Source organism: Caenorhabditis remanei, chromosome V (assembly GCF_010183535.1).
Source record: "Caenorhabditis remanei strain PX506 chromosome V, whole genome shotgun sequence".
NCBI classification, from domain to species: Eukaryota; Metazoa; Nematoda; class Chromadorea; order Rhabditida; family Rhabditidae; genus Caenorhabditis; species Caenorhabditis remanei.
In genome coordinates this window covers 20,654,285-20,667,954 of record NC_071332.1, presented here as the reverse complement: position 1 = coordinate 20,667,954, position 13,670 = coordinate 20,654,285, and the positions used below count along the sequence as shown (strand labels likewise).

The 13,670-nt window shown below is 37.6% G+C and overlaps 3 protein-coding genes across 3 annotated transcripts; 1 reads left to right on the top strand and 2 right to left on the bottom strand.

Annotated features, from left to right (window-relative positions):
* Positions 1–227: 227 nt before the first annotated feature.
* Positions 228–2,164, bottom strand: GCK72_021647 (uncharacterized protein; the record flags this gene model as incomplete). Its single annotated transcript, XM_053734399.1, has 8 exons — positions 228–453; positions 505–584; positions 634–785; positions 838–1,104; positions 1,174–1,519; positions 1,569–1,748; positions 1,799–1,870; positions 2,078–2,164. The coding sequence occupies 8 exons, from the start codon at positions 2,162–2,164 to the stop codon at positions 228–230; spliced, it is 1,410 nt and encodes a 469-aa protein (XP_053583312.1).
* Positions 2,165–3,603: 1,439 nt separating this feature from the next.
* On the bottom strand, positions 3,604–5,744 carry GCK72_021646 (uncharacterized protein; the record flags this gene model as incomplete). Its single annotated transcript, XM_053734398.1, has 7 exons — positions 3,604–3,829; positions 3,881–3,933; positions 4,631–4,737; positions 4,780–5,092; positions 5,149–5,328; positions 5,379–5,450; positions 5,658–5,744. The coding sequence occupies 7 exons, from the start codon at positions 5,742–5,744 to the stop codon at positions 3,604–3,606; spliced, it is 1,038 nt and encodes a 345-aa protein (XP_053583311.1).
* Positions 5,745–12,110: 6,366 nt separating this feature from the next.
* Positions 12,111–12,652, top strand: GCK72_021645 (uncharacterized protein; the record flags this gene model as incomplete). Its single annotated transcript, XM_053734397.1, has 2 exons — positions 12,111–12,221; positions 12,269–12,652. 2 exons carry the CDS (start codon positions 12,111–12,113, stop codon positions 12,650–12,652), a joined length of 495 nt encoding a protein of 164 aa, XP_053583310.1.
* Between the last annotated feature and the right edge of the window lie 1,018 nt (positions 12,653–13,670).

Below are 13,670 nucleotides of genomic sequence, written 5' to 3'. Positions count from 1 at the left end.
CGGAGCACATTTGACATGAAATAAAATTTTCGGAGGGAGATTGAGGTAGTGAACTCCTAACAATTATAATCTTAAATGGGAAAAGGGGGCGAGTTTCACAATTTGAGGCAAAAGGTGGGATATCTAATAACCATTAATTGGGAGATTCAGTATGAAATATAAGTTTTCTCACCGAGATATGGGGAAATGACATTTAAATACATAGAAAGTGAAATGAATTATATTTATCATTTGGATTGCAGGAATCTGTTCCCCAATCCAACAGCTGTTGCGGCGTCTCTCTCAAAATGATTGATGGTGGTTCTGATAATATCGTGAAAATCCTTCCTCCCTTTTTCGTTGAGATTCTTTTCGATTTCATTGAAGAAACTTTCGTCGACCAAGCACGACTTGACATGATTTTTGTATTGGGAATTGCCTAATACTTTTTTGTAGCTCTCTTTCGTGAGATACCTGAATAAGAACAATTTCAATGTTTTTAAGTTGAAATCGAAAGAAACTTACTTGGTAGTGTACATTATGAAGCGAAGTGGGAGATCCAAAGTGATGTGGTGGGCGAAGAATGGTGTTGCAGTATCTTTGATCTGAATTTTGGACAATTGAAACAAAGTTGAGTATTTCAGAATAACGTACAATTTCTGACAATGCCCACTTCTGCTTCCACTCCAACTTGTTGCATTCTTTGTTCATTGTTCTTCTCTCACTTCTATTCTTCACTTTGAAATGCTGCATGCAGCGATTTTGGCAGACGGGCATTTTCTCGGTCATGGCATTTGATACTGTGGCTGAAATTTTCGTTAATTATTCGTTTTGAACAGGGAAACTGGGAAAGTAAACTTACAGTTTTTTGGCTTCTGCGGTATCGAATTGATGAACACATCTGTGCTGTCGACACTTCCGGGCGTCGGTGGACACAATCCATCATCTGTCTCCGCCCTCCTTTTACGGTTCTGACGAGGAATCGAAGGGGTGATTGAGTGTCAGATGTTTCAGCAGCAGCTGTTTGAGTGTTCGCGATTCCAGCAGCAGCAGCTGATTCAGTAACATCAATTAACACAATATCAGCAGCAGATGTTTGAGTCTCCGCTGTTTCAGCAGCAACAGCTGTGTCAGTAGTATCCATTTGAACATCAATTAATTAACCATCAATGATTGGAGCATGAGCTGTTTCACCATCAGCTGTTTGAACCTCCTCGGTTTGAGCAGCAGCAGTTTCATCATCGGTTATAAGAGTCTCAGCAAGTGGAGTGTCATCCATTTCAACATCAGTTAAAATCGCATCATTCATTGACATTTTAGCGATACGTGCATCAGTTGATTGAACAACACCAAATTGAGCACCACCAGCATCAGCTGTTTCATCAACAGGCGTTTGAACCTCCGAGATTTGAACAGTTTGTGTTGACCCATCAGGTCCTCTCAAATCTTCTGCGTTTCTTCCTTCGGCGTCTGAGATTTCTCCTTGCGTGGCGACGCTCAAAGGATTGTTCGATGGAAGCAAACGATGCTCCACAGGAATCTGAAATTGAATACAGTTTCTTACAGTTGAAACAAGTCTAAATTCTTACAACATCTTGTTGCTCATTGTCTACCAGGTACGGAAGAATGATGACATTGGGAGGCGACCGATTTTCTCTTGGCGGCGGAAGTTCATATGAGTGCCCTTCTGGAAGAGTTGTAGCATTCGTAGTTCTGTTCGGAGCATCACCATTGTCGTTCTGCTCGTGTTCTCTTGATTTTGTTGCACCCTAGAATATTTATTGATTTTTTTCAAAATTCAGGAATTAGATGGTTATACCTCATTTTGGTGATTGTTGTAGGTTGAAGGGTCTTCTTGTGGCCGACGGAAGGATGAGGACACGAAGGTGGTCTAGAATAATTTAGATTGATTTTTCAGAAGAAATGTTTGTTTTTGAAATTGAACAATTGCATTTTCAAGGGAAGTGTTTGAGAAGTCAATTTTAGAGAAACCCAGAAAATTACACTGAAGTCATGGACTTTTGATATTTAAAAAAAAGATTTTCTATCGTAGAAATGTAGAGATTCGTTCCGGCATTCTAGTTATTCCCGAACTTACTGGAGCGACGATGATGTTGCAGACGTTGTTGATCGTGAAGTTGACCGTTCCTCCTTGAGAGTCCACGTGAAAAGTGTGTTGATTCATAACCCTGAAACATGCATAATTAAATAGAGGGTAGAAAAAGGAAAAGTTACGAAGGTGTCAGAAATAATTTAGATTGATTTTTCAGAAGAAACGTTTATTTTTGCAATTAAAAGAGAGCTCTCTTATTTTCGAGAGAAGAAAATTCATTTCAAAATAAGAAAATTCATTTTAAAATAAGAAAATTCAGTTTTAGAATTGAGTAGAGAGCATTGTCCACATACATATTGGGAAAAAAAACAAAGTTCAAAAGAAATTTTCGCGGCCGAAACACGTCAGTGCACAAGTGCACTACCGTGTTTTAGCCCGCGAAATTTTTTTTTGAAAATCCTTTGCCAAACTTTATTTTTTTCACAGTTTTTTTCACAAAACAAGTATTTCGCAGAGAAGAAAAAGTAAAATAATACAATAATTTTGAAACATTTTCGTTGACACAAGCGGAGTACGGTACTAAAGGCACAATGCATTTTTTGCTGATTGAAGAAATGAAATTTTTAGACTTGCTAATGCATATTCCAATATATTTTCTTTTCCGGGCTTCGAAAACAAAAAACTGCAAGGAAATGTTTGATCTCCTCTAAAAAAAAACAAAATTTTGGAGAAAATTGCAGGTCTGAAACTAAATTTCTTTAATTTTTAACGTGAAGTTCTAGGCCGGGAGTATAATAATTTCTGTTTTAGAATTATTATGACTGCATTATCCACTCAGTCAATGCGAAAAATACTGGTTTCATATATTAATTCTGGTCGAAAATAGTAATTCTTCATTTTCGATTTTGTAAATATCATTCAACGTGTCGCGATTGCGCTTTCGGGTTTTATCTGGTTTTTTTTCAGAAATTTTATTTTTCTCATCGTTTGAATATTTAATTATGTTTTTTTATGAAACTTTAAATACATTTTTCGCTAAAATAATCATTCTTGAAATTGAAATGAAGGGGAGAGCGCGCCATGGGCAAAAGTCGAACTTTTGAGAAAATTTGCCGTTTTACAGGCCACTAAAACAAAGTGTTCGCCTACATTACACTCACTTTTTTTATTCTCTCTCACTATTTTAAGTTTAAACAATTGCATGTTTTAGGTAAAAATGCCTGATGCCTTTGTAATGAGCCAACGGGCTAAGAACAGATCACATTTCAAATGAAATGGAATTTTCGGGGGAAATAGAGGTTGGGACAAGAAAAAACGCACCTAACAATTATAACTTGCATTTTAAATAGGGAAAGAGGGCGAATTTCACAATTTGAGGTCAAAGCGGGATGTATGAGATCATCTCTTGGGAGAAGGTAGGCGATAATAGATGTACGAAATGTTAGAATAACACAATATGGATATGGACTAACCGAATGACGGGTATAGCTGATTCAAAAAATATAAAAATAGGAATACGGGCACCGAGATATGGGGATATGAGATACAGAGAGTGAAATGAATTATAATTATCATTTTGATTGCAGCAATCTGTTCGCCAATCGAACAGCTGTCGCGGCGTCTCCGGCAAAATGATCGATCGTGGTTCTGATAATGTCGTGGAAATCCTTCTTCCCTTTTTCGTTCAGATTCATTTCGATTTCATTGATGAAACTTTCGTCGGCCAAGTACGATTTGACATGCGTTTTGCATTGGGAATTGCCTAATACTCTGTTGTAGCTCTCATTTTTGGGATACCTGAATAAGAACAATCTGATTGTTTTCACGTTGGAATCAAAAGAAACTTACTTGGTGGCGTACATCAGGGGTGTGCGGACAGGAAAATTTCGGAATTTCGGACACTAAAAAATGTCCGAGTTTCAAAATTTCGGAATATCGGAATCTCGGAATTGTCCGAATTTCAAATTTTCGGAATATCGGAATCTCGGAATTGTCCGAATTTCAAATTTTCGGAATATCGGAATCTCGGAATTGTCCGAATTTCAAATTTTCGGAATTTCGGAATCTCGGACTATTCCGAATTGAGGATTTTCGGAATTTCGGAATGTCGGAATATTCCGATTTTCGGACTTTCGGAATTTTTTTTCAACAGACTGTCCCATTTACCCATATCGAATGCTGAAAACCGTTGTTTTGTTTAAAAAAAAAATCTGTTCGAGACCCGTCATGATCGGAATTCCGTTCCGAAAATGAGCCGATTTTCGGAATTTTTCGGAATTCCGAATTCCGTTCCGCACACCCCTGGCGTACATGATGAAACGAAGTGGGAGCTGCTTTGCTCATTCTTCTTTTCTCACTTCTATTTTCATTTCAGCAACTACATTATCGTTGCCTTGCGAAGTTTGCGACGAGTTGATTGCACCGAAGTGACGTTATCTCTGAAAAAATACAAGTATTAACTTGAGCTAATACAAGTTAGGAGCAAAAACTCAATCTCAAACTAACCGGAAATTCAAATGATTTTTTGATGAATTTCCACAAATAACAATGATGAATGACCAGAATAGTTGCTCTCATCAGGTATTCTAAGACTCTTACCTCAAATGTAGGTGCCATCGTATCCAAGTTCTGAGCCAAATGTACATTAGTTGATGAAGTGTCTCCCATTGGAGTATCAGCAAGTTGTTCATCAACTGGTGGGCCATCTGTGATTGGAGTAGTATCCATTTAAACATCAATGAATTGACCATCAATGATTGGAGCATGAGCTGTTTCACCATCAGCTGTTTGAACCTCCTCGGTTTGAGCAGCAGCAGTTTCATCATCAGTTATAAGAGTCTCAGCAAGTGGAGTGACATCCATTTCAACATCAGTTAAAATCGCATCATTTATTGACATTTCAGCAATACGCGCATCAGCCTCCAAGGTTTGACCAGTTTGTGCTGACTCATCATATCCTCTCGCCTGTTCTGAATCTCTTCTCTCAGTGTCTGTGATTTCTCCTTGCGTGGCGACGCTCAAGGGATTGTTCGATGGAAGCAAACGATGCTCCACAGGTATCTGAAATTAAATACAGTTTCTTCAAGGGTACAGTTGAAACAAGTCTAAATTCTTACCACAGCCTGTTGCTCATTGTCTACCAGGTACGGAAGAATGATGACATTGGGAGGCGACCGATTTTCACTTGGCGGCGGAAGTTCATCTGAGTGCCCTTCTGGAAGAGTTGTAGCATTCGTAGTTCTGTTCGGAGCATCACCATTGTCGTTCTGCTCGTGTTCTCTTGATTTTGTTGCACCCTAAAATATTTATTGATTTTTTTCAAAATTCAGGAATTAGATGGTTATACCTCGTTTTGGTGAGTGTTGTAGGTTGGAGGGTTTTCTTGTGGCTGGCGGAAGGGTGGCGGCGCGAAGGTGTGCTGAAATAATTTAGATTGATTTTTCAGAAGAAATGCTCGTTTTTGAAATTGAAGAATCGCATTTTTGAGGTAAGTATTTGAGAAGTCAATTGGAGAGAACCCCAGAAAATTACACTGAATCAGTGGACTTTTGATATGAGAAGAAGAGATTTTCTATCGTAGAAATGTAGAGATTCGTTCCGGCATTCTAGTTATTCCCGAACTTACTGGAGCGACGATGATGTTGCAGACGTTGTTGATCGTGAAGTTGACCGTTCCTCCTTGAGAGTCCACGTGAAAAGTGTGTTGATTCATAACCCTGAAACATGCATAATTAAATAGAGGGTAGAAAAAGGAAAAGTTACGAAGGTGTCAGAAATAATTTAGATTGATTTTTCAGAAGAAACGTTAATTTTTGCAATTAAAAGAGAGCTCTCTTATTTTCGAGAGAAGAAAATTCATTTCAAATAAGAAAATTCAGTTTTAGAAGTTGTGTAGAGAGAATTCTCCACATACATACTGTGAAAAAAACAAAGTTCAAAAGAAATTTTCGCGCCAGTGCACAAAGGCTCTACCGTGTTTTAGACCGCGAAATTTTTTTTTTTGAAAATCATTGGCCAAACTTTATTTTTTCACAGGTTTTTTTTCGCAAAACAAGTATTTCGCAGAGCAAAAGAAGTAAAATAAAACAATAGTTTTGAAAACATTTTAATAAACACAAGCGGAGTACGGTACTAAAGGCGCAATGCATTTTTTGCTGATTGAAGAAAATACATTTTTAGACTTGCTAATGCATATTCCAATATATTTTCTTTTCCAGGCTTCGAAAACAAAAAACTGCAAGGAAATGTTTGATCTCCTCTCAAAAAACAAAATTTTGGAGAAAATTGCAGGTCTGAAACTTTATTTCTTTAATTTTTAGCGTGGACTCCACCATCAGCTGCACCACCGTCAATCGTTGTTTCGTTAATCGCCGTCGACGGCCACCTCGAAACCACCAGCAGCTCCACTGTCGGTGCCAGCAACCACCACACAGGCTGCTCCGACGAGCACAACTTCTCCGTCAACGACAGTGAACACCAGGCAGGCTGCTCCGAGGACCACGACTGCAACTCCGTCGGCGGCAGCAACCACCACACAGGTAGATCCGCCGTCCTGGACTACTTATCCGTCGGTGCCAACTACCACCACACAAGACACAACTTCCTTCTTGTAAATGTCTCGGTCGTCAACAAGTATGACACAAAAGGGTTGCAAAGTCAGGCTTTAAAGCAGGGAGTTATTATTCTCAGTACTTTGAAAAAAATAGAATAAATATTTTCAGTGGCTTCACCATCGAGTCGTACAGACCGATCCCCGCGCCGTTCGGGCAACAGAAATACATATTTAGATTTTCTGTGATTGGGCGTGAGAACAAAGGGTGGGTCTCAAGTGCTCGCATATCACCGGACTTGTGGCAACCAACATGGAACATGGGCGGAACCTTGAAATACTACGACAAATTCAACGACGACTTGAAAATGCAACTGAACCAACGTGGAAAAGATCAGTTTTGTTATCCAATGGATAAACTTGGAGCAAGGAAGAGGTCCCCGAAACAACGCCATTCCGGCTGGTTCACCCGTCTAATCGAATCTGTAATTGATAGAAATAATTCTGATTCGTTGCTTGTTTTCCCATTTCTCTTATTTAGTAGTTTGTGCTTGTCTCCTGCCTAGTTTCAATTTGTGAAACTTTACTCTATTAAGATGACCCTCTGCCCAATAGTGCTTCTAGTTACTCAGTTATAGCTACAATTGTAAGATGTGAAAAGGACGAATAGATTTTCCTGTAAATAGTTATAAAATATTAGTTGTGTCCGTAGAGTCTCATCTGATTAGTACTTAAATATATTTAATTGTTTTATAGTAGAAAAATTTGAGTAAATCTGGTTTCTTTTTCTTTAATTCAGGTTCTTAACACTTAAACTCTGCGGGTGTTAAAACGAAGTCAAACCGGACATTTCGAAACCGCCTGCACATTTGTACAGGTCGGAAGGTTTAGATCATATAACTTTTCAGATGGCACTTGTACCAAAAAGTTGTCACCCACAAAAGTGAAGTACACGGTCAGAACTACATTTTCCCAAATTGTGAATCATTGGGGAATACTACAAAGCTCCCAAAAATTGCACGGTTTCAAAACATGACAAGTTCCCTATGAAACCGTAACCTTTCCTATTATGCAACGTGTCTTTCGCTTATTTCCACTTTTTAGAAGAAAATAAATATTTCGCAGAGAAAAAGAAATAAAATAAAACAATAGTTTGGAGAACATTTTTGTAAACACAAGCGGAGTACGGTACCAAAGGCGCAATGCATTTTTTGCCGATTGTGAAAAAAAACAAAATTTTAGACTTGTGGAGGCCGTGGGAGACACATTTCAATTTATTTTTGGCATTGGACGGTTTCCCAGACATCGAAAAATGACGACAGGGAAGTTTTTGATCTTTTGAGAAAACTGCAAGTCTACAGCTTGATTTCTTAATTTTTAGAGTGAAGTTCTAGGTCGGGAGTATGAGAATTGCACATTTGACATAAAATAAAATTTTCGGAGGGAGATTGAGGTAACACACCTAATAATTATAATCTTAAATGGGAAAAGGGGGCGAGTTTCACAATTTGAGGCAAAAGAGGGATATCTGATATCATCTATTGGGAGATTCAGTATGAAATATAAGGTTTCTCACCGAGATATGGGGAAATGACATTTAAATACATAGAAAGTGAAATGAATTATATTTATCATTTTGATTGCAGGAATCTGTTCCCCAATCCAACAGCTGTTGCGGCGTCTCTCTCAAAATGGTTGATGGTGGTTCTGATAATATCGTGGAAATCCTTCTTCCCTTTTTTAAGATACTTTTCGATTTCATTGAAGAAACTTTCGTCGGCCAAGCACGATTTTTTTGATTTTTGCATTGAGAATTGCCTAATACTCTGTTGTAGCTCTCTTTCGTGGGATACCTGAATAAGAACAATTTCAATGTTTTTAAGTTGAAATCGAAAGAAACTTACTTGGTAGTGTACATTATGAAACGAAGTGCGAGATCCAAAGTGATGTGGTGGGCGAAGAATGGTGTTGCAGTATCTTTGATCTGAAATTAGGACGATTGAAACAAAGTTGAGTATTTCAGAATAACGTACAATTTCTGACATTTCCGACTACTGCTTCCAATCTAACTTGTTGCATTCTTTGCTTATCCTTCGTTTCTCACTTCTATTCTGCACTCGAAAATGTTGAATGTAGCGATTTTGGCCGACGGGCATTTTCTCGGTCATGACATTTGATACTGTGGCTGAAATTTTCGTTAATTATTTGTTTTGAACAGGGAAGCTGGGAAAGTAAACTTACAGTTTTTTGGCTTCTGCTTCAAGAATTGATTCATCTTGCGGATCGGTCAGGGAGACATTGATGAACGTAGAAGTGAAGGATGGTATTGAATCAACAAAAACCGTGAAGCTGTCGTCCTTCTTCTGACTAGGGAATGACTCACACAAAGTATGGAGATATACAACATGATATATATCGCTGGAAAGCTGACGTTTCCCTGATTCCGAATCTATATTCAGTTTTTGCAGTGGCCCTCCCAGTTTTGAGAAATCCGGCTCCAAAGTTTGGGTGAAATTTAGTGCTAAAACTCGAGTTTCCAACCCGCGTGTTGCCCCAACACGTAAATCCATTCGGAGGATAGTTAAATCGGCGGTCGAATGGTCGAGGGGGTTACAGGTGGGGTAGCATGTGGACACTCTATGGTTCGATTCCATGCTTTTTTTTCTCTTTTTTTATTTTTTGTAATCCTCGTTTTTGTGTCCCATGGTCATCACCATGTGTCAGAAATCGGGTTTTTGAAGCTTTTCCAGTCCATATTGACTTCCTACGACGTTTTAAGAAAAATATTTTTTATCAAGAAAATTTACTTTTCTGTGACCAAGTCCATGATGAGAATGTAGTCGGAGTTTTTTAAAAACTTTTCTTTAGAATTAAAAAAAACAATAGAAAATGTTATGACAAGATATAAAAAAGATTTTTCCGTAATTTCCTTTTCTTGTTGCACCGGTAGATACTTTTTTGAAACAACTACTCTGCTTCATATGTGGTGATTCGAAGTTAAAGTCGTAGTCTGAAGATCTCTATCATGCAAACATGTTGGAATCAAATTTTCTATTGTTTTTTTAAATTTTAAAGAAAAGTTTTTTAAAAACTCCGACTACATTCTCATCATGGACTTGGTCACAGAAAAGTAAATTTTCTTGATAAAAAATATTTTTCTTAAAACGTCGTAGGAAGTCAATATGGACTGGAAAAGCTTCAAAAACCCGATTTCTGACACATGGTGATGACCATGGGACACAAAAACGAGGATTACAAAAAATAAAAAAAGAGAAAAAAAAGCATGGAATCGAACCATAGAGTGTCCACATGCTACCCCACCTGTAACCCCCTCGACCATTCGACCGCCGATTTAACTATCCTCCGAATGGATTTACGTGTTGGGGCAACACGCGGGTTGGAAACTCGAGTTTTAGCACTAAATTTCACCCAAACTTTGGAGCCGGATTTCTCAAAACTGGGAGGGCCACTGCAAAAACTGAATATAGATTCGGAATCAGGGAAACGTCAGCTTTCCAGCGATATATATCATGTTGTATATCTCCATACTTTGTGTGAGTCATTCCCTAGTGAGCGTCGGTGGACACAAACCATCATCCGTCTCTGCCCTTCTCTTACGGTTCTGACGAGGAATCGACGGGGTGACAGGGACAGAACGTGTAGCTAGCAGCTTCGATCCCGATCCTTCAGAAACTACAACATTGTTGTTTTGCAGTGTTTGTACCGCGTTGATTGCACCGAAGTGACGATCCCTCTGAAAAAAAAGTCTTAAAAATTTCAAAAAAAAAAAGAAATTCAAAAGTCGAAATATAATTTTTAAATCCTTAACTTTCGTGTTTTTTAAGTGGTTTCTATTTAAAAAAAGACTACCGACTTTGACTAGATTTTTTGTTTGAATATCCACTATTAAGGTATTCTGAGACTCTTACCTCTAATCCAACAGCGACCACATTCAAGTCTTCATCATTTCCAGAATTGACCATTTCAACATCCGTTAATTGTATATCGTCTATTTGAAAATCAATTAATTGAGTCTCCGCTGTTTCAGCAGCAACAGCTGTTTCAACAACAGATCTTTCAGCATCAGTTGAGACAGTATCAGCTGTTTGAGTGTCAGAGACAGATGTTTCAGCCTCCAAGGTTTGAGCAGTTCGTGCTGGCTCATCAGGTCCTCTCGAATCTTCTGCATCTCTTCTTTCCATACCCGAGACTTCTGCTAGCGTGCCGACGCCTGAGTGACTGTTCAATGGAATGATTGCATTTGTTGTGGGGGGCGACCGATTCTCCTCGGGAATCTGAAATTGAATACAGTTTCTTCAAGGGTACAGTTGAAACAAGTCTAAACTCTTACCACAGCTTGTTGCTCATTATCCACCATCCAGCTACGAAATGGCAATTGGTGCCGGCATTCCAATGATGTCTTGTTGATTAGCTCTTGGCGGCGGAACTTCATTCTCGTCATCTGGGTGTCCTTCTGGAACGTTAGAAGCATTTGCAGTTGTGCTCGGAGCATCACCATAGTCGTTTGGCTCGTTTCCACTTGATCTCGATGTCCCCTGCAGTATTTATTGATTTTTTTCAAAATTCAGGATTTAGATGGTTATACCTCATTTTGGTGATAATTGAACGGTGGAGGGTCTTCTTGTGGCTGGCGGAAGGGTGGCGGCGCGAAGGTGTTCTGAAATAATTTATATTGAGTTTTCAGAAGAAATGTTTGTTTTTGAAATTGAACGATTGCATTTTCAAGGGAAGAGAAGTATGGGGGGTATATAGGACACACAAGGAAAGGGGAGGGTTAGGAGATACAGGAACACACCGTGAGAGACACCGTGTTTCATCAGTGAAACATATGTTTGCAAGGGTTATGTGGTTGAATTTATTGATTATAGAAGTGTTTTAACTAATTAGTTTCGTTAATTAGCGGTTTTCTATATTTTATTTATTGAAATTAATTGAATTTTTTCTGTTTTTATTTTATTTTGTTTTATTCTAAGACATTTATATAGTTTATAATTTCCGTGTACTTGTTTATTTAACTAATTAATTTTTTTTTTGTTTTTGATTCGTTTAATTAGTTAATTGATTTTTGTTTTGATTCATTTTAATTAGTTAATTGATTTTTGTTTTGATTCATTTTAATTAGTTAATTGATTTTTGTTTTGATTCAATAAGTACCAGATCCTATTTATTACACGTATATTATAAGTTATATTACATATGCTATAGTTTATCACAGATTCATTATTTTTGACTATGTGAACTTATTAATACCGAATGTATTTTTGGAAACTATCACTAACCATAAGAGAAAAAGGGGCGGAGCCTGAGGCTGACTATAAATACCCGAACGAATTAGAATATTATTTCATAATGTTTCCTTTTTCTTTACTATGAGTGACGTTTTTTTTTCTTTCTTGGAAAACTCTTTGAGTTTTCATTGTTTTAAATATGTTATCTTTCCGTAAATCATCTTTGAATACGAAATCCAGTCAAAATTCTTGTGTTTTTTACAACAGGAAAACCAACGCAATGTCATCAACATCAGCCAATGATCGAGAGGTTTCTCCAACCAGAGATCAAGAGACTTCTGAGATAGTTGCGTACATCAAATCAATTAGTGCTAATATTTTATCTCAAGAGGTGAACTACAAGTAACTTAACAACTCTTACGTTTCTTATTTTTTCAGGAACTCAACAAGAAAGCAGTGACGATTTTGAGAAAAACAACAGAAGAAGCACGAGGAGCCTTCCAGGGATCAGTAGTCACAGTCAAACTGTTTGTAGAACTCTCACGAGTAATAACTGTTCATCCGTTGGGCCCTGAAGCATTTGGAGAATGTGTTCATCAGCTTATCAATGACCACAATCCATTTGATATCTCCAATCGTACACATGTATCAGTTGCTTTTGAATCCACTCATTCTGCTGTACCACTCGCTAGCTTCTTCAAAAGCCTTAACGAAATAACACCTGAAACAATTGTGGACTGCCTGGCTGAAAGTGATCAATGTCTCGAACTGGACATACCAAGAGTGTCAATCATTTTCACATATATTCGGTCACCGTTTTGATTTCCTTATACTGTGTTGCTGTTTGACAAATAAACATTTTATTGAAAGTATTCTTTGTTTGTGTTTAAAAAAAAACACACACTAATGTAGTTTTCATCCATCTCTGAGTATCGTTGTAAACAACTTTGCGTGAAAAGTTGTCTGACTTTTTAAAGTTGTGCTGTGCATGTTTCCAAGTTTATATGGGATGTCACGTGATATTCACATGACTTCAAAACAGAAGAACTCTGGAAATAACAAAAAAAATCAATACTTTATTCTGAGCAAGCAAATTTTTAAGATAAAAATTACCTAGAGATATGTACTGAATTTCTCTTGAATATTCAACAGACAATACAATACACCAAAAAGAATATAGTCAAACATTTTTCTTCTGAGCAATAAGAAATTATTGTGAAACTACAGTGTAGTTTTGTGAACTGAGACTACCACGTGACCAGAACAATTAAAGATCAAAAGATCAAAGATCAAACATTAATAAATAATTATGCAATCTCGGAAGTATAGAAAACAATCATCAAATTAATTACTTTAATGATTATAGTGAAAAGTGACAAAACAAGCTTTTTTAGACAAAACACGGTAAAAGCACCAAAAAATGGTATATTGTGATGATTCGTACAATTTTTGACATGTTCGGAGGGTAGAGGTCACTATATAAGACACTGAAAGTCTGGTTTCCGTCATTCATTCACACTCTATCAGAGTGTGACCGTGAGCTCTCTTCCGCTCTCTAATTATTTTGTTATTTTACTTTCTATTTACTGTGCTTGGAAATGCATAATTCATCGACAGCAGAAGGATTCATCTTCGAGGTAGCTATTAATACATTAATATTTTCATAAAATTGTAAGTGTTTAGGAACAAGTGGGAGGTGCCAGAGTTCGTTTGATAAGTAAAAATGTTAAGAAAGCAGAAGGACGTTTTCGTGGAATTGTGGAACTAGTGACACTCTCCATCGAGTTACCTACAACTATGACATCTCACCCCCAAGCAGCCGAACTATTTTCGGAAACAT